The sequence below is a fragment of the Antechinus flavipes genome, chromosome 1 (genome assembly GCF_016432865.1).
Source record: "Antechinus flavipes isolate AdamAnt ecotype Samford, QLD, Australia chromosome 1, AdamAnt_v2, whole genome shotgun sequence".
Lineage (NCBI taxonomy): Eukaryota > Metazoa > Chordata > Mammalia > Dasyuromorphia > Dasyuridae > Antechinus > Antechinus flavipes.
In genome coordinates this window covers 149,745,147-149,771,096 of record NC_067398.1, presented here as the reverse complement: position 1 = coordinate 149,771,096, position 25,950 = coordinate 149,745,147, and the positions used below count along the sequence as shown (strand labels likewise).

Genomic DNA, 25,950 nt, shown 5'->3' with positions numbered 1-25,950 from the left:
GAAAAGTTTTTAACTAAGAGAGTACTTTTCTGCTAATATTCTCAGTTTTCTTCTGCTGCAATGTAAATGTCTATTGATGATTTGTTGCTTCATGCTGAATGAATTTACTAGGCTTGTCAATTTGGAATTACTTTTTTATAACAGAGTTGATCAAAAAAAAAAAAAAGGCACAGATTGCAAAGCAGTTCAAAAAAGCCAGGAAGCCCTCCCTCTGTGTTGATTCTGAGCAAGTCACTTAATGTCTCAGTATCCCCAGAGGCAACACTTAAGACAAGTTACAGAGAAGTATTCTTGGAGGAACTGTCATCATTGGGAATCCCTAGACCAATGAAATCACTAGTTCTATTTTTTAAAAAATCAATCAATAAAGTCTTTGTTTAGTTATATATACAACAACCTGCCCTATTTTTCTCTTACTCCTCCTTCTTCCCTCCATAGCCACGCCACAAATTGAAAATAGTCATGATAATTACATTCTAAAAAATCTTTTAGTGGATTTTATGATGACTTTGTTTGTCATTCTTTCCTGGAAACTTGAAAATGAAATATTTCTTTATGCATCTTGTCATTTTTCACTGGACAAATATTGAATTTTCCTTTTGGTTTGGTGAAGTTGAATCCGAAATAGTTTCATCATACTTCCTTTATGGCACACCAGTACCATAGACACTATCAGCAGAAATGGGTACTACATTTAGCTTTCTTGCTGAGTCAACTAGTTTGGCTTCCATATACTCAGGGCCACTCTATACAATCACTTTCAAAATCTCTTTTAGGCAAGAAATTAGAGAATTGATATTTAACAAGTTACAAATAGCTGTTCACTTTCTTCCCCGAATTGGGAATTTTTTTTTTTAATCCTAAAAGAAGTAATAGTCCTAATCCCTAGAGAGGATGTCATTAGGAAGCACTAGGCCAATCAATCAGTGTAAAAATTTACTTGGTTCTTTGAAGTATCCCTAAATTCCAAGTAAAATCAGGCATCAACTTTATGAGTGGGCAAAATAACGGGGAAAAAGAGACATTTCACTGGCCAGTATCAAGTTTACCCTCTAGCGTTCTGTGGATCAAGTGGGTGAGATCCAGGAAGAACTTGGACTTTTTTTATTGGTCCAAAGCCTAAACAGAGCATTTGTTTTCCCTGGCCAAATTTTGAAAAGCTTATTGTTACCCTTGTATTGTCTACTGTGGAGGTACTTAGCCTGCCTTGTAAGATGTGTGACTTGACATCACAAAATTTGTATGTGCCCTGGAGAGTTAACTTGTAAAAAGTAATATTTTTAAATGTTCCTAATTATTACCTTTTCTTTGTGTAAGTTCTTAGGTGGTTACCTTCTCCTAGTCTTTACTCTGATCAAGATCCCCAAATAGTTACTGGGCCAAGATTTCCTTCTGCTTAGGTCTCATCATTATAGTTAGCGAGAAGACAGTGGGCATTTGTTTGCCCAGAAACCTAGTCTGCAGGTTGACCTACACTGTACTGCAATTTTTCAGGTAGATAGAGAAGAACAATGACCTTCTGTCCATGAAAACAACCTGGAAACACTAATCTGTCATCCTGGCACTTTTTCTGCCCCCTTTTATGTACTTAGTGCTTTATTTTAACTTGAGTAGAGTCCCAAGAAGCTCTATATGTGGTTTTTTAGGAACTATATCACCTCTATTTTCCAGCATAAAAATAGGAAATGAAAATCTACACGCACACATTGTAGACTGGTATGTTTCTCTCCAGGGAACTTCAAATGTATGGGGAATATTGTTTCTATGCATAGTGTTTTAGAATATAACAAGACAAACTGTGCACCTCAGGCAAAACTGGAGATTTAGAAAAGATGCCCTTGTTTTTGAAAATTGTGCTCCCTTTGTGTAACGGTCTACTGGAAACTTTGAGACTTCTCTGGAAGATATGCAATTTGATTTATCATAAAAGTAAATAGGTATCACAGAATTTTAGTTTTCAATAGAACTTTAATGCCAGAATATCCTGGTATTAAAATTTTTTAACAAGAAGTATATATAAGTATATGTATTTATAAGCATAAATTCATCTTGAACATCTCAGAAACCAGCAAAATCAGTGTATTCTTTCTGCTTTCATGGGACACAGTGTTCTGCTCAGTGTGGACTTGGACAGCAAATGAGGACCGTTCAGTGCCTCTCCTACACGGGGCAAGCATCCAGTGATTGTCCAGAAACAGTCCGGCCTCCATCGATGCAGCAGTGTGAGAGCAAATGTGACAGTACTCCCATTTCCAATACTGAAGGTGAGTTGCAGGTGGAACAAAACACAGGCAGATATAAGGCCCTCTGGGGGATACTTTTCCTTCTTCATCCCCTTTCACCATCAGAGTGATGTTAACACCCTAGTTAACAATATGGCAGCTGAGAACCATGACCTAAGAATCCTCTCAGAGGCAACAGGGAATAGTAGAAAAAGCACAGATTTAGAGACCTTGGAAACCAGAGATTGTTGTGCTGGTAATTAGCTTTGTGTTGTGACATTCAGGCATTTCATTTAATTTCTCTGGGCCTCAGTTTCCTTCTCTGTTTATTTAATTTTTTTTTCTTTTTACAGCAGGCTTTGAGTCAGTGACTTATGCTGTCCTATCTAGTGCTAACAATTTGTGAGTTTGTGTCATCCTTTTTCAGCCTAAGTCTGGGGCTCACATGGTACATTTTCTCTCTAATCCTGTTGTGCTGCTTTGCTGATAACTAAAGTCTAGGAATGACCTTTGATTATCCATTCTTTAAAAAGAGACATTTCTGTTTACTTTTCGGCACAGCAATGGATTAACTCCATCTTGAAGATTAGGTTTCATGCTTGGTAAAAGTATAATGAAAACACATGTTTGAGGCTACTTATGTTTTAAATACTCTTTTTTCATTTTTCAGAGTGAAACTTCATTGAGCTGTTTTTAAAGGGGTCTTGGGGATCCAGAAGCTTTCTTTTCCTAATATTTATTCAGATCTCTCCTTAGTAATTTCAGACACTAATAGAAGGGGAATGTTATGATCACAGAGGGAAAATAATGAATATAGAAAGTTCTTATAATTCTTGATGACAAAAGCTTCTCTTTTAAGTATGTTATATTCATTCACTCAGTATTTATTAAATACCTACTGTGTGCATTCATCTACTGTGCTGAGCCTTGAAGGGGCTACAGAGATAAAGTAAGGTTGGATTGTCCTTTGTGGTTTGCTTTCAGTCAGATCTGACATATCTGACAAGAAAGGGGATATGTTTTAGAAAGGCATTGACAAAGTTGAAAGGATCCAAAGATGTTGATAGGCTTTGAGATCTTGCTGTATAAGACTTGGCTGAAGGAAAGGATGTTTCATTCTGAGAAGAGATGTTTGAATACCTGATAGCCATCCTCAGGCATTGGATGTATTGCTACATGAAAGATGGATTAGACTCATTCTGTTTAGCATTAGAACTAGAAGAAATGAACAGACAACAGTGTTTGGGGTTGAGGTGTAAGAAAACTTTAAAAAAAAAAAAAAGCATGTGCTGTCCAGAATTGAAATGGACCACAGGGGAGATGTAGTAGGTTCCTTTTCAGAAAGAGAGGTGAAGTAGACAGAAAATGGGGCCAGGTGTGACTCTGAGCAACTTAATTTAGTCTGTCTCAGTTACTTCAACTATAAAATGGAGATAATAATAGAACCTGTCTCACACAATTATTGTGAAGATAAACTGTGATTATACTTGTAAAGTGCTTAGCACAGTGCCTAGAATATAGGCACTTTTAGTGTTTATTCCCTCCCCTCCTCTAGAGGTATTCAGAACTACTATAGAGGGGAGTCTTGGCTTGATATGGGTTGTACTTGATGTCCTCAGGATCCTTCCAGATCTGAGATTCCTTAATTATGTGGATATCAGCAAGTGTATGCATATACCAAAGCAATGCCAAAGTTTTGCTCAAGACCATTGATTCTTATTAAAAGAACATAAATTAGAAAAGGACCTTAATGTGGAAGTGAATAATATATTCAGTCAGAGATTTTAAGTAGAGACCTTCCTTGATTTAAAGTTGTCTCCTTTATAGGGTTCTATAATATATATAAATTCACTGTTTTTAATCTTTCACAATTTTATCTTTGCCTTTGGGAAGCAAATGGATGCTTTTCTGCCTATGGGCTTCAACATAGATTCTTTTGTGTGTGTGATTATGATTTAAGGACCTTTTATGGAAATAGAACCATAGGAGACTAAATCATTTTGCCCTTAGTCTCTAGCCTAAGGCCTAATTATAGAGTAGGTACTTAATAAGCACTTGTCAAATTTAATTAAAAATACAATCCAGATTAGATAAAAACCACCACAGCAAAAAAAAAAAAAACCTTTATATTTAAATTCACTTTGTGCCCCACACCTTCCTTTTTTGTTTGTGTATTAAGGGGCAGGCCTGAAAACTGGCTCTCTCCCGCACTCAGGAGGCTCTGAAGTCAGCCTGCCAAGTTCAGGACACAAAGCAAGTAATTTTCAGACAAGCAATGTTATTTTTCTTCCAAACAGAAGATCTCCTTTTGATAATATGACAATGGACAACTTTATCAGTTGCAAGTTACCAACAATAATCCCAGCAGCTATTCCCAGTGGTTTAGGGGACTGTTTTTCCTATAAGAACTGAGAATAAAAGGATAGAAAATGGCAAAAATATATGACTATTTCTGTCAATTAAGTTATGATGAAGTCTTGCTTTTAATACTAGGCTTTTTGGTTTTTTTTTAGTTTTTGACTTGCAAATGAAAGTTATTGATTGGAAAGAAGCTCTGAAATGCAGCCAGGCTTAATGAGTAAAAGAGTGAAAAAGACAGAGATTCACATAATGCCTAAAACATATTACCTCTGTACCCATGGGCAAATTGCTTAATTTTTTGCTATCCCCCAACAACTCTCTTTAATAATACTGTAAGATATGGATGAGTCGACAATCTGTCCTTCAGGAATTTCCAAACTGGGGGTTCATTGTTCTGATGAAATCACAAGTCCAGACTAAAAATAAATAAAAATAAAGTAACTACTTCAAGGCTTGGCTGGAAGAGAATTCCAGCAGAGAAAATTCTAATCACTGGTTGGAGAGAGAGTTCAATGATATGACCCACAGTATATCCAAAGATACAGGTTATCTTGATTTCTTTTAGACTTCCATTTCTGCTTACTTCTCCATAAGCTTTTTTTCTGGTAGATGATGATTATATAGGAAAACACCAACAGTCCTTATGAAGTTGATCCCATAAAATACTATGTCCTGGGAAAAATGTAAAGTGTAAACACTTTTAAAAAAATTCTCTCTTACAATTGTAGATTCTTGAATAGTTAGAACTCTTGGTCATTGATCCTACCTAACCCAATTGTTTGTTTTCCATGATAATCTGTAAATAAATGGTCAGGTCATTACATTTTCTCTTCTGGTAAGAGAAGGGAGAATTCAGAAAATAATTAATCTCCAGAAAGCATGACTAATCTTAAGAGCTTCATTTTATGAAGCTTTTCTTATTGTAAGTACAAAGAGTAGATTATTCACTTCTTTGCATATTTTATATCAAATGCAGATAATATAGTGATTTTGCTATAGATTTTTTGTGTTGTTTCTCTTCCCAAGGAGTATATTTTTCAGCTTTTTAAATACCAAGAATCATTCATTCACTTATTCATTTAAAAAAAATGCTGAAAATCTTCTATCTATAAAATATTATCAGTCTGGGTAGAATATAAAGATCAATAGGATATACATTTTTATCTTCACAGAGATAGTAATTTAGTAGGTTGGATAAAACATGTGTTCAAATAACTTTAATACAAGATAGAATATTAAAATGCCATGAGAAAGAAGCAAAGCAAATATTACAGTGGTCAGAGAAGGGAGGGATCACTTTTCTACTGAAGGATCATAGAAGACTTTGAGAAGCACGTGGCATCCAATTTAGTTCTTGTAGAAAAGATAGGATTTCATTAAGTAGAGACTGGTGAAGAAGGTGGTATAAGAATAATACAGAAGAAAACAAGGCATTGTTGAATAGAATCTAGGGGGCAACATTCAAAATAATTCAAAATAATGAGGAAAAGCAGGTATAGAAGGGATAACAAAAAACAGCTCACTTCTCCATAGCACTTCAAGAATTTTCATGTTCTTTATGTTATTTCATTTGGTTCTCACCTCAATTCAATAAACTCTATGGTTTTATTATCCTCATTTTTGTAGTGGTTCAGTCATTTTTCAATCATGTCCAACTCTTTGTGACCTCATTTGGGGTTTTCTTGGAAAAGATACTGTAGTGGTTTGCTATTTTTTCTCCAGCTCATTTTACAGATGAGGAAACTTGAGTCAAACAGTATTAAGTGACTTGTCCAGGGTCACATAGCTAATAAATGTGTGACACTGGATTTGAACTCAAGAAGAGGGGGAAATTTTACAAAGAGGAAATTTATAAATAGGAGAAATTGAAGTATAGTGATTTATCACTAGGCCATCATAGACTTAAAAAGAGGAGAGAGTAACAAGAGGTAGCAGAGGAACAGTGATCCTGAAGTGGCAATAAGGAACATTCTTCGTTGTTCCACAGATGAAAGAAGTGTTCTCTAATGGTGTTACCTTCAAGGTAGAAAAGATGCCTATAGAGAGAGAGAGAGGTTTCAGAGCTTTAAACTCTGGGATTATGGAAAAAGTAGAGGATGTAGATACTTGTTTGGAATAGAGTGTAAATTATGTTGCATTTTTGTGTGACCATTAAAGCAAATATGGAAAGGGACAGTTTTTAAATTCAAGTTGGGATAGTCTCTTGAGCTCTAAAATATCTTTATTTAAGAGTTTCTTACTTCTTTTCTCTATTTTACTATGGGCACAATATAACATGGTAATGAAGGGAAGTGAAGAATCTTGAACATTTTCATAGCTACTAAACTTCTAAGTGATTGTCAGTAAGTCAGATCATAGACACCTTTAGGTAAGTGGGTAAGGCAGTGGTTCTTAAACTTTTGTTTTCAGTATCTTTATCCTATTAAAAAATTATTGAGGATCTCTCCAAAGTGTTTTTGTTTATCTGGGTTATATTTATAGACATTTACCATTTTGGAAATAAAAACTATTTTTGAATTTGTAGACCCTCTAAAAGGGTTTCAGAGATCCCCAGGATTCTCTAGACCATACTTTGAGAACCACTGGGGACTCAAAAGGGCAAATGAAAATAATGGAATCTGAAGCAAGACAAGAGAGAAGGTGGTGGAAAAGGAGAAAAGGAGTAAGCAGGAGGAGGGAGGAAAAATAATGAGAGGGAATTGAAGTGGGGAAAAGAATAGGGAGAGAATAAGAAAGAAAAAGGAAAGATCCAAGGAATAGTAGGGGAAAAAAGGGAGATATGACTTGTCCTGTTAAACATCTGCTTTAGCTGTTTGCTTCTGAAAAGCCTTCAGCTGAGTTAAAGCACCGTAGGCTAGTTTTTGACAAACTGCCATTGACGAGGGTAACATAACATGAACCACAGAAAGAGAATTACAGGCAGCATGTATCATAGCATTTGAAATATTATTCAGAATCATTTTTGGTAAGTGCATATGGCAGCTGGAATCTGACTATTCAAGGGCATCTGAAACTCTATTCAAAATGCCATTTTTTCCCCACCTTTTATGCAGTCTTAGATTTCCTTATAGTTTATATGGTATGTCTTTTGTGTCTCTCAGTACCATTCTGTCATTCAGTATTTATTGCAGTTGTATTAACAATTCATGGTGTCCCTTTTGATGGCCACAGATTTCAGGAAAAGGAGTAGTTAATAATATATATGAATTTACTGCACCAGACTTACTAGCAGTAATTTTTGTGAGTGTCAGTATTTCTAGAGTATCAGTGACTCTGCTAAAGTTCTTTTCTGAAATCCTGTAGTCTGCTTCAAAACTTCTTACATCTGTTTTTAAATGGCATACAATTCATTTCTGGAGTACTCTACTCCACATCAGAATCCTTAACCTAACAAAAATGCTACTGAAGTGGAGGTTTGAAGTTGTTGCCTTAAGTTTTAAAAGAAATGAAGATGGGCCATAAAGATAATTTGATTTCTTTTTTCAAAAAAAATTGTCAGCAGTATTTTATTTTTTCAAATACATATAAAAATAAATTTCAACATTCATTTTTATAAAACTTTGTATTCTGAATTTTTCTCCCTCTTTTTTTAAATTTTTTCCCTCCCCAAGATAGCAAGCAATTTGATTTAAGTTAAATATATGCAAATCTTTTAAACATATTTTGACAACATGACAAATCATGTTGTACAAGAAAAATCAGATCGAGAGGGGGAAAATATAAGAAAGAAAAAAAACCCAAACAAACAAATAACAACAAAAAAGTGAAAATACTATGCTTTGATCCTCATTCAATCTCCATAGTTTTCTCTCTTGATGAGAATGCCATTTTCCATCCCAAGTCTATTGGAATTACCTTGAATCACTGCATTGTTAGAAAAGCAAAATCCATCATAATCTTGTTGTTATTGTGAACAATGTTCTCTTAGTTCTGCTCACTTTACTCAGCATCAGTTTTTCCAGGTTTTTCTGAAATCAGTCTGCTCATCATTTCTTTTAGAACAATAATATTCCATTATATTAATATGCCATAACTTATTTAGCCATTCGTAAATTGATGGGCGGCTCCTCAATTTCCATTTCCTTGCCACTACAAAAGGATTGCTACAATCATTTTTGCTCATGTGAGTCCTTTCCCATCTTTTAAAGATCATTTCATTTCAAAGAAGTAAATGATACCTAGTTTTCTTCTTGGGTCCTTTAAAGAATCTTTTTTTGTCTTAGCTATTTAGGTTCACTTCTTCTCATATACCTCTTTTGGACAAAATCTCAAACTTAGATTGTGAATCTTACTATTTTGTTGTTGAATGTAGAGGAATGGGAGAATAATACTGGATAAAAGCAAGCAGAGAAAATATGGAGGTAGGAAAGACAAAGGAGTGATATACTCTTCTTCCAAAATGAAAAACAAACTCAACTGGACTGTTCTTACAGCAATTGAAAAAAAATATATCAGCTTATTATTTAACATTCTTCTTCCACTCACAACATATAAAAGGACAATGACTCAACAATTTGTTTAAAATTAGAAAACATCACATTACACTCTTAAAGATCTTTTAATGTTTTTCTCCTTTCCTCAGTCCCATATAAACTATATTCTCTGCTATTGTCAGCCTCATCATGCCATTATGCAGAGAAAATTGTGTATAGTAAGTTCAGAGCCTACTGGTTATGCAGCAGAGATGCATTAACAACTAACTGTATGGCATTCTTTTTAATTGAAAATCCCCAAATTAAAGATTTGTAACTAATTAATTAGATATATGGAATCTTATATACTCTTTAATGACAGTTATCTCCCCCATTCTCCCTTACAGCATGGTTTTCATAGGCAAATCCTATAAATGGAGGTGGTAGGCATGGTCCAAAAAGTGCTTGTTGCAAGTGAAGAAATTAAGCTAGACCCTCAGACTCTTTTTTTCTTTTCTTCTTCTTCTTCTTCTTTTTTTTTTTTTTTTAAAACAACACAAGCCATTTCACTGCAGATCTGGGGGGAGAAACAAGTTGGACAAGTATTTGTAGATTGAATGAAATATGTTCAAGCTACTAAGTATCTATTTCATTTGTAGTCTCTGGGTTGAATCATGACTTCAAAGTTTTTAAAAGCCCAAAGTAGATCTCTTGGTTTACAAATTCAGCCTGAGATGTAAACTGGACGTGTCTAGGGAAAAGGAGAGAGAAGGAAATATTGATATAATCCTGATATGTATCTCCCTGTGTTTCTTATGAGGGAAATCATCTTTTATGTTGTTTCCCCCTTATCCCTCTTATTATTGGAAAAATAATGGCATTTTATCCCAGGAATAACTTCAAACTCTAATAAGAGCTCCAATCTCCATCAGTTAAATTAAATAAGTGGTGACATAAATTCTGCTTTTCTTAATTCTCCATGGCCGAAAGGCTATATCTATTCCCTTTATTTTAGGCTTTTACGCTGGTTTAATGGATAGAGTATTGAAGTTGGGGCCAGAAAGACCTGCATTCCAGTAATTTTTCAGACATATAGCTGAGGTCCTGGGCAAGTCATTTTATTTTTTTCAGCTTCAATTTCTTTAAATGTAAAATAAAGATAATAATAGTTCCTACCTCCCAGGGTCTGATACAAGAAGAGATCAGAAGAATTAACACTGCAAATCTGAAAGCCCTATATATAAAGCTTTTTTTTTTTTTTTTAGAGGCATATAGGTGGCATAGTGGGCAAGAATGTTGGACTAAGTTCAAATCCTGCTTCAAATACTAACTAATTAGTTTGATTCTGGGCAAATCACTTAGCCTTTCTCAGCTTTAGTTTCTTCCTCTATAAAATAGGGATAATAATAGCACTTATCTCAAAGGGTTGTAATGACAATCAAAGGAGATAATAACTTTAAAGTACTTTGCAAACTTTAAAGCCTCTATATAAATACTATCAGTGTTGTATCATTGTTGTCCTTTCCTAGAGGATGTGAGAAGATCCTCTACATTATCACGTCTAGTTTCCAGCTTTCATGCTTGAGCTCAGTGATAATAACATCTAACATTTTATGTAGCACCTACTATGTCAGGCACTGTGCTAAGCACTTTACAGTTATTATTTCATTTGATCCTTACAAAAATTCTAGACGCTATTTTTAATCCTCTTTATAGATGAGAAAACTGAGGCAAACAGTATTAATTGATATGGCTCAGTAGAGCAGTGTCCAATAAAAGAAATTCTGCGTGGGGCAGAAGAAAGAGAAGAAGTGTATAAAAGGATGTTGAAAATAATTCTGATGCCCAACAAACATCTTGCTTCACTATGTCCTTTTCCCATAATCCTCACATATCAAAATTTGGACTTCTTACAACTGTTGGGAATATTCTGCCCTGTTCTTCCTTTCCCTCATGCAAACTTGACATGACAGGAGGATTTCAGTAAGAGCAAAGGGAGGCACTTCTTACTTCAACTAGGAGAATGGAAGAAGGAAAAGGAATTCATTAAGAGCTAATAATTGTACTTGAAAGAATATAGAGATAGTATACATTGGTCATGAAAAAGAGAATTTGGCTTCTTAACCTCCCCAATTCACATTCTCAACCTAAAACAGGATAGCCTATGAAAAATGGTTAAGGATATCTGATACATAATAACCTCGAATTTCAAATATGGAGGTGATTGCATTACTAAAGTCTTTTCAGCAACATTCCTTTAAATAGGCTATCCCTAGTACAGTCAGCTGTTATAAGCTTTTCATAGTACCTTATATTTGAGATTTATGAAAAAATGTATTCAAAACAACTGAGAGAAAGAAATTGCAAGTGTACCTGTTTTTCATATGAGCAAACTGAGGTTCAGATTGCCTACAGTCGGTACCAGGACTAGAACACCCTTATCCCAAGCACTTCTCTTACTTAACTAGAATTCTGCAGAGAAACTTCATTTTTAAGTCAGAAACTGTTGCCAATTGGAAAACCATTGTAAATTAGGATGAAACAAATGAAATTATAAAGTAAGTCCACAGAAGAATTTGAGTTATTTTTCATATCACTCTTCTTGTATTGACATAAGGGCCAGAGTTGGGAAGGACTGATGAGACCTTATTTCAAAGGGCTTTAAAAATAAGATACTCTATTGAAGTCATCAGCTTTATTATAAATGCCTGTTAGATTCTTCCGGATAATACTGCTTGTAGACTGCTTAAGTAAATCCCAAAACCGAAGGAGACACCTCTTTTAAAATCCCCCTTGCTTTAAAGCAAATCTATTGCTGTGATTACATCACAGTATAATTGCATTCAAAGCAATTATGACATGGCTAGAAAAATCATTAGCAAGCCAGGTCCAAGTTTAAGGTCACTTTTTTTTCTTAAATTTAATTTATAGAATTTGAAAAGAAAAATGTTGGGTTTTTTTCCTGCTCCAGCTTATAAAGAAACAAGGTGAAAATGACTAATTCATTATGCTTTTCACCCAGAGCACTTTTTGTTTTGTTTTGTTTAGGAAAGTTTCTTTTCCCTGTCCCCAGTTCAGGGTAGCAGGCCCCATGTAAGTTGGAAATGATTCTAACTTTTCTGTGAGTCCTCACCTGCCATGGTGGTGACTTAAAGAGCTGGAACCATAAACAGGCAGAAAATTCCCACATCTGCATGTTCAGGTGCCTACAGTGCTATTGAGTCCTTTTGTAGAACTGGATATTGCAGAGGTTAAAAGGCCAGTCATGGTTGGCTTTGTTTGCTGAATAGATTTCCTTCCACACAAAGATGTATTAAACTAGATTCTCCCAGTCAAGCAAAAATGTGAATTAAGCAAAATTGGTCTTTAGTGTTCCTGGCGTCCCCTCTCCAGCCCTCTTGCTAGCCAGGTTCTGAAAATCCTCAAGCTACCCAGGGGCTCCAGCATAAAGCTTATCAGCTAGCCTGCTCCTTCTATTCTCTGATTTCTTCTCTAATGACTTTTTTCTCCATCAAAGTACCTGTTGGATTCCCTCAGGGCTTTAAGATCATAATAACATAGATTAGGACTGTAGAATTTAAAGAATTAGCTGTCTAGTCCAACTCTCTCCTTTTACAGATGAGGAAACTGAGCCACAGAAAAGTGAAATGACTTTTGTATTATCACACAGATGATAAGTGGCAGAACCAGGTTGCAAATACAAGCTGTCTCCCAATCTAGTGCATTTTGTTCTCTGTTTCTTAAGTAATTAATCTGAAAAATAAATCCCTGCTAAAGAAATGTCTATGCTATTGATTAATAGTTAATAATAATTGCTAGCATGCATGAACCTCTTTAAAGTTTGCAAAGCAATTTACACATGTTAATTCATTTGATTCTTACAACAACCCTAAGAGATTGGTGCTATTATTATCTTCACTTTACAGATGAAGAACTAAGTCACATATTTGTTAAGTGACTTACCCAGAGTTACACAGTCAGTAAGTGTCCAAGTAGAATTCAAATTTAGGTGTTTTTGACCATAACCCTACTTTTTATCTACTGTACTAATTATATACAATAATAATCACCATGGAATATATATTGATGTGCTAAACATCCAGATGTGCCTATTAGAAGCACCATGTTATAACCCAAATAGCAACTCTTAGGATCGTGACTTTCTCAGAGACACTTTACAGAAGGTGAGATATACCTTGTGGTTTCTCTCAAACAAAGCACATCAAGTACCACCCTTATTTCTGTCAGCCCAGCACTATCTTAACTACTCCCTCTTATCAATTAGGTTAGAAACTACTTTATAAGCAATGTAACAATGCTGTCTCTAGCTGATCTCTTTTTTTGAGGATCTCTGTAAATGGTTTGTCTAGAGATCTAGTGCTTTGTGTGAGCACCACTGCTGGCTGGATTGTTGGAAGGAGATTTCTTTTTCTTTTTTTCCCCCTACATCATAAGCCTGGGGATTGGGGCCCCTTTACTCTATTCACAGCAGCCTGAGTTAGGGGAAAGAATTGGGTTGTATCTGTTTATGTTTTGCTAATCCTGACATTATATGTAAGGACCCTGGCTTTGTAACACTCACTTTAATCAGATGCCAAAGTCTGGCAGTCTTTAAATATTTACCTCTCTAACCACTGCCATTTATCTAAAACCAGATAAGTAATCCATTCATCTAATAACCAAGTCAGTGATCCTTAGAATAACTTAAGTGCCACAGGAAAATAGTTGGTGTATGTTTACTCTTTAAATAGATGTGTCTCTAGCATCTTCACAAGTTTCTCAGCCATCCTAACAAAACTGGGAAGTGATAATGGCCATCACTGGGGTATTTTTTTGGTTGACTATAGATTCATTAGCATTTCGTAGAGGTGAAAGAGACTATTCCTTCATTTTCTAACCAAGCAAATTTTTAGCACCAACATGGCAAGATGCGGGTGTCCAAATGGTCCAAATAAGTTAGCTTATATTTTTCATTTTCTTTTTTAAATTTTGAAAAAAAATGTCCAAAATTAAAACCCAATTCAACCAATAATACTTCCCACGCCCATCCCACCCCATCAAATCCCAGAAAACTTGTTGAAAGAGTTGTATCCCAACAAATCAGGTAATCTCTGAGTCTCATTATCCTAATTTATAAAAAGTGGATGGTGATTAATACTGTCTTATTAAATTTACAATGTTATACAAGTGAAGGTTATTGTGAGTCATCTACAAACCATACTGGAGAGGTTGTAGGGTATGCTGGAATAGTGGGATGGAATTAAAGATAGGAGAGAAGTCTGATTCCTTTCTGAGAAGGGGATAATTAGGTCAAATTTTTCTTGACTTGTTAACATGGTGTTGCTTGGACACATTCACTCCTGCTGTTTGCAATGCTGATGCATGCAATATACAAGGACTTATTAAGTCCTCCTCCACTCAAGGAAGGCATGGTAGGAAATGAAAAATTATTTTTCTGTTAAAATATTTGAGGCCTTTTTTAAAAGTTTCTTTTGTGTGAACACTATAATTATGGAGGGAAAGAAGAAAAATGGTTCCTAGGATTATGAAATTGAAGGTAATTCTAATGTAAATCTTGCTACTAGGTGCTGAAATCTGATCTCATAGATCCTATGTTTTTTCCTCTCATAGTAAAATGTAAAGAATTTCCTCACTTCCTCTATAATTGTATAGTCTTTGCTGAGCTTCTCAAGCTAGGAAGATTCGAGGGAAAGCCCCTCTTGAAATTATTACTGACATTATAGTGCCATGGTACCCATGTCACCCCAATTTAAGGATATGCCTTTCAAAAAAGCCTTGTTAAAAGGATATTTTTTTCTTTTCTTGAAATTAGAAATCATAGTCAGTCTTCACCTCTGAGTAAATCAATTACTTTTTTCAGGGGATATTGTGATGATGGGTGGGTTTCACTGTTAACATCTGCAGGTGATTTTGTTACTCTGAGATTACATTGTGAGTCCTTGATCAAAAGTTATCAAGCAGGTCAGTTAATTGGCAGCTCATTCTATTCCATCTCAAGCAGATAGGAACTAAAAGTTTAGAGTGAGAAGAAATTTCCAGTGATCCTTCTAATCTGTCCTTTTGTTTATCAGTAAGTTCCTGTGTGTTGTGCTGCTGAATCTCATCAAGACAGAGGTTTCCAGGCAGTATCTACACCCACACCAAGGAAAGATCCTCTGGTTATGGTGACAGCAGAGAGCTTTTCATCCTTTACACATATTTGTTGTTATTTTAATGAGAGCCATCAGACTCAGAAACAAATTAAATAATTCCCTTTAAAATGTTTGGGATTTCAATGTATCCACCTGGAAAATGAGGATGGAAAGCTTTCAGAAAGTTAATTGCTGTAGTTAGCACGTATTTTTAAATCTCCAAATGGAAGGGATCTGAAATGTTGGGAAGAATGACACTATTAACAAAGGTTAGATCTCTGGGAGACTTAGTCCTCATCCCCATTCCCTCCCAGCTTTCCCCTGAGTAATGAATGCCTGTCTTATCTTGAGTTTTCTCCCTTTCTCCTTTTTGTTCCTTCCTCCAAACTCTCTCTAGGCAGCTTCAAGGAGGGAGATAATGATTTGGAAAGGAAAAGATTTATTCACTTCTTGGTCAGTAGACTTTGGCTATAGCAACCTTAACCCAGAGAGGAAAAACACATAGGGGAAAAAAGGAGGCAAGACATTTCTCCATGTTTCCATAACCCACAGCTGCTGCCATATGAAGCCAACCTCTTTGCCTTACCAACTTTTCATTCATCCAACTAATTCCACTATCTCCAGGTTTCAGTGATTGGTTCTTTTGAGATATGTGTACTATGGTACACAGCAGGGTGACTCCTATTTGATTTTGGATAACCTTGCTAAATAAAAGAACCCTTGAGAAAGAAGCAATAAAAGTGCTGTAAGAAAAATGACTCATGCTTCCAAGCTGTCTAAAGTGATAACTTATCGCAACAAATGGTAATTCTTTCAAGACACAGTGGGCATACACCATCCTTATAAAAATCTGGGAGAGAAGCCTTGCAAACTTTTTTTTTGAATTGTGTTAAAATACATCAAAAGCATTTATCCACTAGACTGTCTCAGACGTTGGCTTAAAGCAAAACAAAAATCCAAATTCCCAAGATGAAATATGAAGGGCACTTCCCTGACCTGTGTGTAGGTTGTCTAAATGCCTGTTTAAGGATTTGCTTCTGTACCTCTAATCATTTTCCATTTTCTGCCCCCATTCATTAGAGTGCAAAGATGTGAACAAAGTGGCCTATTGCCCACTGGTGTTGAAGTTTAAGTTCTGCAGTCGCGCATACTTCCGACAGATGTGTTGTAAGACATGCCAAGGACACTGACCACAGAGAGCAAGAAAAAGAGACCGCCTTGTTATTTCATCGTGGAGATGTGTCCATCAAAGAGAGCCACCCAGAGGAAGGGGATTGACGTCCTTGCAAATGCATTACCCTGTGGAAATCGTAACCACTGGTCAGCCCCAGCTGACAGGATTTCAATATTATTTTAACTTCTGTGAAGTGGGATTTATTGATCCAAAGTGCTGGACACAGTATAAGGAGGGAATGCCAGATTGGAGAGATCCAAGCAACACAGACAGCATCAATCACTTACCGTGGAACTGTTGTGTTCTTTCGAGTAATAGTCCGTTTACCTCCTTGGACCATTAAGATAATTTTTATTATGGACTTAGCAATGACACTGAATCCATTTGTATTTAAAACTGTTTAAAATGTAGCTGTTATGACTTGGTCTACCATGGAAGTAAAGAAGATTCAGAAATCTGAAGTCATAGCTTAAAAATATTTACTGTATTATCTCACTACAACAGCACCACAGTTTAAATTATAAAACCAGGCTTTAAAATGTTATTTAAGGAGCAATTATAAATCAGAAGTAAAGAATATTTGTATTATTTTTCTTCATTCCACCTCATTTCCTTAGGAGCAATATTCCTTTTCTGAACACTGCTGTGAGCCATTTATAAAATGCTATTAAACAGAGTGACAATGAGGAACAGAGTGGGCAGTGCATCAGGCACTGCAGCTGGGCATGAAATACAAGTCTATGTACATTCATTGCTAATAGTATGTAGCCATCTTGCCACTGGACAAGCAAAGCTGAGATTTCTATTAATATTTTAAGGGAAAAGCATTTCAATTCCGTATAAAAGCCAGACTCAAGATGTAATGGAGACTGAGCTGCCAGGCTCTGGGTTGTCCCTATATGGGCAGGATACCTGGGTTCCTATTTTGACCTCTCCAGCTGCCATTGTTTACGTCATTAGACCCAGAATGGCTCATTGCAACAACCAGTTGGACTTAGAATGTGCAAAAGATTGCCTGGCTTTATCATAATAAGACCTTTCTGCAAATTACATTGATAGTTCAGTGGGATCCAGATGCCCCTTTCTTTGATATGGTAGAGGGGCATTTATTTATAGGAAAGTAAGAGAATATGTGTGTGTGTGCATGGGTGCACCCATACTTGTGTGTGCATGCTTTGGGGTGTGTATGAATAGAGCAGTGTGTACTTGAAGGTAACATGCCATTTCTGTGAGCATCAGAGAGGATTGTAACCAAAGAAGAAAAGATATGTGAGGACTATTGGTTACTGTAACCTCATTTTATTACTCCCTGGAACATGGGTTTTCATTTGCTTATGGCTACTCTGAATTGTGATTAAATGTGAAACCCAGTTCCTTGGACAAATCCAATTCTAAAATCCAGTGAATCTAAAAATACAAAGGCCAGTTCTTTTTCTTTTTTATTCCTTGTCCCATGTCCTACTCTACATGGGACTCAATAAGGAGATAAAGAAAGAGAATGCTTGCTTATCAGAATATTTTATTCACTTGCATTTGGGCTTTTGTATCCCTTTCTACAGATCTCCATTGTAGTGAACATTATATCATGTGAACATCGAAAAATACCTTGTGCTTAAGACTAAAAACCCAAAAGATACTTTTAGGAATTGTCAGTGAAAAAACATCTTAGAGCTCAACCCAATTCATCCCTGTAATCTCAAACAGCACGTCACATTTCTCCCATAGAACCAGTAGGGATTAATGTGAAGAGGAGCTGGATTTCTCTCTGTGTCTCTTTCTCTGTGACTATGTGTGTGCATGAATGACTGTATGTATTTGTGTGTGTGTGTGTGTGTGTGTGTGTGTATCTCTGTCTGTCTCTGTCTCTCACTTTTTTACCCTATAAGGAAAGAGAAAAAAAATCATACTCTGATTCTTGAACTCTGAAAATTAATCAAACTATGAATATTTTAGGCTAATTTCTTTGGGATGCTGTTCAGCACACTACTTTTAAGTGTGATCATTCCTACCCCATCACCAGCTTTCTCTTTCAATATCACATCAAGCTTCCAAGTTTCCACAATGTGCTTTTTGTACAGGTTTGGGAGCCCTTGATGATATAAAAAGTGGTTTCTCATATAGACCTCTTGGATGCCACAGACCTAGCAAATGAATTTCATCTGTCCTCTTCATGTGGTTACCTTGGTGCTAGTGTATCCTAGTGAGGTCAAGAAAAGAGAAAGGTGGGGTTCTGGCAACTTCCAAGCACAGGTGGCTCTCAGGATCAGATTTTTCTCCAGGCCTGATTATAAATATTAGCTAATGTTTCTTCATCAAAGGAGTTTCGTTAATATTGTTAACTAGAGGAGAAAGACCCTCCCCCTTTTTTTTTCTTTACCTCACTTAAAATATTAACTTTGCAGAGGCTGTCCCCATGGGCACAGCTTGATGCTCTCTCTGGTGCTAGAACACAAGGGTGTCCAATGTTTACTGGTCAACTTCAACGACTCTGTGGCTGGAATTTAGAGAATCCCCTAGAGTAAAATCAGATTGCATTGTTAAAGGGAATAAAACACAGAATATATCTGGGTTTATAAACTGAAGAAGGCTTCAGACTAGGACCTGAAAGTGAAACCCGACTCAAAAAAAATTATTTCTTCTTTCTTTTCTACAGCACAGTAGATTGCTGCTACTGCTGCTTTTGTAGCCTCCTCTGTAATCCAAACTAAATAACACTATGTTCTCAATAACAACAGGATCTTCCAAAGAAGCTGATTCACTTCACGCAGGCCCCAGTCTAGTAATAGTAGTAGTTGTAGTATTAGTAGTAGTAGTAACATATTGAAGGCACCAAAAAAACCTATTGGGCAGTATCAGTCACTAGGGTTATTACAATCTAACAACAGCAACAACAAAAAGGTAAAATGTATACTTACTAGTAAAGTATAGTGACTGGACAAGTCACTTAATCCCAATTGCCTTGAAAAAAAAAGAGGATAAAATGTGTCCTAGAGCTTAAACTCCCTCCTGATGGGGTTTAACCCCAAAAGAACCCATTTAATTAGCATCTTTATTAATGGAGTGAATGTCACATAGATATCCTTAACAATACAGAATTAAATTACCTTTGTATTATTGTGATTAGTTACTTATTATTTTATATTCAGTATTAATGTGGTACACTGTTATTTTTTTTTTTGCTTTTGTAAATTATATTCTAATTTATTGCCATGTTTCCTAACACTTGTCCTACATTCATCCTCCTGCTTGTAATGAAAACAAAAATTTTGTAACACTTGATGGAGTGAAATTCCACACCAGGCACAGATTTTTTTTTTTAACATAGATAATTTAGTAAAATAAAAATCCGCTTATAATGATGATCAGATGGTAGTTGTCTGTTCACTGAGATGCAGATGGTAGGCCGGCGGCTGCCCTAGACTTCCCATGGGATATTTGACAAGGTTGGCACAACTCTCTTAGCCACGTTATCCAGCTACTACAAAGCCAATTTGTTGCATCCTTACCCTTCCAGAGATGTTGTGGGCAGATGGGTATTTCAGTTGTGTGTGAATGCAAAAGGTTTTCTGGTAGGGGCAGGATCCAACTGCCCAGAAGTCATTTTCTTTGAAGTTAGGGAGAAAGTCCAGATCTATCACTCCCTTCTTTCCTATAACCCCAAATTCCCCAACCCTCTTTAGTGCAAAGCCAACAGTGAAGAGATAATTCTCTATCTAGTGTAATCAAAAAACAAGTATTTATTAAGCACCTATTATGTGTTACATTGGTGTTACAAGGACAAAGAATGAAATAATGAAATAAAATGAATAATAAAAATTAATAATGAAAGTTTACTTTCTAATGGGAATGGAAATGAGTACATATATGAATAGATTCAGAATTAGCATGAAGAGAATAAAGACAGATATTTATGAAGTAGCTCAATACAAGTTGGTATGGGAGGCAGGGGAGGCTTAATGCTTGGGGGAATCAAAAAGGGCTTTGTGAAGAAGAAAGTATTTGAACTATGCTCAAAAGGAAGACAGGAATTCATAAGACCAATGTAAGAAGGGAAGGCCTTCCAGCATGACAAGTGCAAAAGTACACAGATGAGAAAACAAAGAAAAGAACTGGATTGCAGAGTATAGAATAGTAAGGAAAGTCTAATAAGACAAAAAAACCCAGCATATAATGCCTCTAAACAAGTCAATTTTTGGATGATTTTCCCCACTCAGTTTCTGCTTATGGTATAAACCCAGGGTTATAATCCAGAAAAAGGTCCCATAGTGGATAGTGGTGGTCATTGTTGTGGAATATATTTCTCCTGGGTGGCAGAAAAATATTTCACCGGAGAGCAGTCATCTGTAGACTGACCTACAGAAATGACAAACTGTTTCTTAGATTTTGTTAATTAAAATTACACAGACACCATTTAAATTTCCTCTATGTATGTAAAGTTGTTTTACTTCCCCCCCAATAATCAACCTTAGTTTTCCCCAGAATATTTCTCCCTCTTCATCTACAGTTGTTTCCAAACTTCCAGCTAAGCCCCTCTCCCTGCCCCTTTGATATGTCTAAAGTACACCATCCCTTCTACTCAGATTACTGACCTTCAATGAGGCTTGCCCTCCTGGGAGCATAGTTTGCCCTGAACCCAAGACCCTGCCACTCCCCAGGGCCTGAAGATCACTGGTCACTGGATCAGATTTAATTTTTTTTGCTCCAACTTTCCAGATGATTCTTTTCAAGTAAATTAGAAAGAATGCTGAGTATTGGTTAGTCTTTGTTTTTTCAGGCACTGAAGGAAAAATGTGGGAAGCTGCACCATTTTGAAAAGAGCCCCATAGAGAAAGTGAAAGAAAAACAATAAAACAAGGGACATGGGATACCACTCCAGATGATTAGACCATCTTCATGAAGAAATAGTGGGAGAGAGAATATTTTTAGTCAAAATTACAAAGTCACAGAACATGAGAGGTGATGGATCTTGGAGACCATCTTGGTCTCATTCCTCATTTGCAGATGATGAAACTGAATGAATAAGTGTTAGATAAACTGAATAGAATGATATTGAGACCACATCATCAAAACAGGTGAAATTCAATAACATTAATGTTTTAAAAAAGGAAATAACCTTAATAAGTGAGCCTATCCAGTAAGTTTGTCATGATTAATTGGGAATTAACTTTGATAGTTACATCCAGTCTTGTACTGGTAAATGGTGAATATGTCACAACTTTATGGGGCATATTTTGAGTTACATCTTCTTTTTATTAACATTTTATCATTACTTTCTTAAGTTGAGAAAACAATGAAACAATTAATCAAATCCTGATTTAATTCCTCTTTCCTGATTCCCATAGTATAAATACTCATAGTAGAAATTTAACAATTGGCCCTCTGGAACTGGTTCAAACCTGCTTCAGCATACCTCTGAAGTCAGGTACAATAGAAAGAATGTAGTCTCTGGGTTCACAGGGTCAGAATTCAAATCCTACCTCTAATACTTACTGTCTGTATGATCTTAGACAAGTGTCTTGTCTCTACTTTATTTCCTCATTTGTAAAATTAAGGGGTTGGACTACTTGGCCATTGAGATGATCCTATGAAGTGATTTGTATATTTATTTTGATATTTAAAATAAAAAAAATTGCCTTCATCCTTGCGGGGGGAATCTTGACTGTCCCTCTAACTCTCCCAAACCATAACTATCTACAGATTGAAAAGGGCCCAGTGTGGTTATGCGAGACCAGAAATTAATGTAAAGAATGATTTTCTTCCTTCTTGGCTCCATATTCTGGATGGTTTAATCGCTATCTCCAAATTTCCTTTTAGATAATGGATCACCTTCAGGCCTCAGCAGTTCTCTGAATACGGTTTCAAGATGCTTAGGTTATTGAAATAAGACCCCATGACAAGAATAGCAACATCCAATTGCAAGCATACCAAAACATGTCACAAGATTACAACATTCTGGCAATATCAGTATCTGGTTACTATTGTGTTGAATTAAATACTCTTCTAAAATACAAACAAAAACACCCCTGGAATCTGCTGAATAAAAAAATGCAGTTTTCTATTGGCAGACATGAGGGGCAGTGTTCTTTATACCTGTAGCTACAGGGTCCTCATAGAAAAGATCCCCAAGGGAAGAAAGAGAATTTAAAGAAAGGACCTTTATTCCTTTAAAGGAGCCTGTAACTCACTGTACTTACAAAGCACACCTAAGGGATTTATATCCCTGTCCTATACATTTTTGGGCTCTGTCAGGTGACTGTCACCAACATCATTCTAAAATCTTTTTTTTATCCTATCCCTTGACTAACGTATCTCAACACAGAAACAAGCATCTTCTGTGAATATAGGAAGAGCAGAATGGTTATGCTGTGAACTTTGAGGTAAGTGTTGGACGAACTTAATAAGCTTATGATTATTGGAACTTGGAAAACCTCATCCTTGTGTTGCCCACTGGCAAGCACATTTTTTTAAACTTCTGTGATGGGTTCACAGAGTAGAACCAGATGATAAACCTTTCAAATCTATTTGGAGAGAGCCACAGCTAGATACTTTCATACTCTTGTCCTACTTCCACTCTCTAGTTTTTGCTCCATTGCTAGTGTAGGAGAGCCAGTAGAGAACTTGCTATTTGACTTCCAACTCTTTCCTAAATTAAGAGTATCAGGGGGAAATACTTTCCTGATCTAGGCATTGGAGAGAAAGATATGGAAAGTTAAAGAATATTAGTTAACTAATTGCTTACTCAAATAGCTGTTTTGTTTTTAATAAAATCAGTATCCATATTTTACAACTAAAATCAACCTCATAGGAACTTGTATAGACCTTATTTGTGATATTATTCTGTTTTATCTGGATCTGTGATTTCATTGGTCTAGGGAATTTTCTTTCCATGCTGGTAGTTCCTGTTAGAAAGGAGAATTTTAGCTGGATTCTGCTTTCTTTGGGGACATTTCAGAGGTTTCCCCCAAATCCTAATTCCAGTTTCTCCTTGGCTTTTTTTAAGTCTAGAAGAAACACCTCAAATATTTTCTCAAATGACCAATTTGGAGATCTGTTAGAATGAGAACTTTTTACTAGCCAAAAATTAGGCAAAAGGAAACAAAATGATGCCGATAAAGCAAGACATTTGAAGTTTAAAGTCAAGGCTGGCATATGTCACTATTTCTCTCAGGAACCCTAAGTTCCCTTATTTATGTTTCCCCATTTCCTATTTCTGTCCCAGTGTTTTATATTAGACCTCTTTGATGGATTTGATTTGGTGAAACTGTTGATGGTTCCAGTCTTCCAAAATCTGTTTTCTCCAAACCCCAAGCTAGGTAGAGCCTTGGGATATCCCTCCTACCATATCTTTAGTTCAATTTCTCCTCCAGGAAATAAGACCTATACTTTCCTCAATTTAAGACTCCCTAGCCATGGTTCTGGGCAAGTCCTCTAATCTTCTATTTGATGGTGGAACAGAATTAATGAATAGTGATAGTAATTAAAAGGATAATGGGAAGAAAGAGACTCTTCTTTATTAGTGTAACTATTAAGAAATGTGAATGATTTGTGGTTCACACAAAATTTGCTGGAGAGGAGAATGTCCTGTAGCTCAATGGATGACATCAACTAGGATCAGAGTAGTATTCTTATGACATTTTATGGAGGAGAAGTGATTGCCAAAGAGTGGCAATGGAAGGATCTAAAAATGGCGGTGGAGAACATAGCCTATGTTGATTCCTTTTGTTGGCCCTATGGATCAAAAGATAAAAGAAGAAATCGTTAGGGACTTCTGGCCAAGCCTAGATGTTATATTTCAAAAAAAATCACAAATGAAAATTGACAAGATCTATTAGAAACAGAGGGGAAAGTAAATACAAAAAGAATACACTGGTCACTGCCTAAAACTAAAAGTTTTAGGAATGTCATAGTCAAAATCCACAATTCTCTTATCAAAGAAAAATACTGCAAACATCCAGAAAGGAGTTTAAGTATCAAAGAACCATAATCAGGATCTCACAAGACTTAAGAGTTCTGTAAAAATAAACAACTTCCTGCCCCACCAAAAACAGAGACCTTAGAATATTCCAAAAAGGCAAGAGATAGTCTTAAAACCAAGAATAAGTATTGCTAAAAGATGCAGATAATCCTACAAGAAAAAAAATACTATCTTAAATGGAAAAGGGACTTTTCAAATATGTATGATGAAAAATCACAACTGAATAAGAACATTGAAATATAAACACCTAAAAAAATAAATTTATTTGAACAATTGGAAGGAACTATATGATGATGCAGTGCTAACATTCTAATAGATATACAGATAAGACAGAGAAAAATGGGGAGAATGAGAGATGAAAAGGAGCATTTATTAAGCATCTGCTAAATTCTGGGGATATCAAACAAGCAAACAAGACAGTCTCTCACTTAAAAGGGGTTTTTATTCTAATAGGGGAAGAAAAAACATAAAGGATAGCTGGAAAGATTATTTAACCATAGCGAGAGGAAAGAGGAAGGAGGAAAGGAGGCATGGAGTGAATTTAGAACTCAACAATTGTAAAAAAAAAAATTGTTAAAGATTGTTTTCATGTGTAACTAGGGAAAAATAAAATTTTTAAAAGAGATTTATTTTCAGGTCTCATTCTTTTGAATTTTTTTCCAGGATGAATTGGCTTATGAAAACAATGAAGAAAAAAGGGATTACTGTATTTGATCAAAATGGATTACTCATTAGTATAAAAAACTAAGCATAACTATAATGAGACTGGTTTTCTTGTGTGTGTTAAAAACTGATTATGGAATAGTTCTGAAAATATTTAAAAAACCAATCACTGGAATAAGCATTACAAATTATTCTCTCAAGAGGACTGTTTTGAAATATATAATTGATTTGGATATGAAAATGAAATTAAAAAAAATAAAAATGATCTCTACTTGAGAGTCACATCTCATTATAAGATAACATAATTTGGATATCCAATGATTTTTAACTGGGGGAGTTTCACTGAATATGTGGTTCATTTGTTACTAGGGTTTGCTTGAGTTGGGCAGTTGTGAGCTAAACAGAGGGAATGGAAGGAAACAAACATTTTAAATACCTGTTATTTGCCAGGCAATATATTTGATCCTCAGAACAATAATGTCAGGAAAAGGGTATTATTATTTCTCTAGATTATTATTATTATTTTATCATTATATTATATTATCATGTATTATATTACAGTTTGCATATTATTATTTTATTATTATTATATCTCCAGATAATATCTCGATTACAGTTGAGGAAATTGAGGCAGATTAAGTGACTTGCCTAGGGTCATACAGCTAGTGAGTATTTGAGACAGGTTTTGAACTCAGATTTTCTTGATGTGAGTCTAGTATTCTATCTTTGTACCACTAATTGCAATAGAATTAAAATCAACTAGGTATCTGAATTAAGTCTGGCATCTTTATGGGGAACCTTCAAGAGCAGAGAACCATGATGATGCTTAAGGAAATAGCCTATGTTAGAATAAAGAAACAGATTAAACCTCCTATGTCTGTAAGTATTGGGACTGGGCCACTTTTGAATTAGTCTCAAGAAAACAATAAAAAAGAACAAACCAAAGAAAAATGGAGGGTTTAGGAACTTGTTTTTTTTTTTTTTTTAAGAT

At 35.6% G+C, this 25,950-nt stretch overlaps 1 protein-coding gene across 1 annotated transcript in view; it reads left to right on the top strand.

Moving 5' to 3' along the window:
* ADAMTS6 (ADAM metallopeptidase with thrombospondin type 1 motif 6) overlaps window positions 1–19,683 on the top strand; it is a gene marked incomplete at its 5' end in the record, with an annotated part of 95,879 nt that extends 76,196 nt beyond the window's left edge. The window contains 2 exons of the mRNA XM_051991389.1: window positions 2,108–2,264; window positions 16,228–19,683. Of these exons, the coding sequence (XP_051847349.1) occupies window positions 2,108–2,264; window positions 16,228–16,337 (267 nt within the window). The remainder of the gene's footprint in view (window positions 1–2,107; window positions 2,265–16,227) is intronic.
* Between the last annotated feature and the right edge of the window lie 6,267 nt (window positions 19,684–25,950).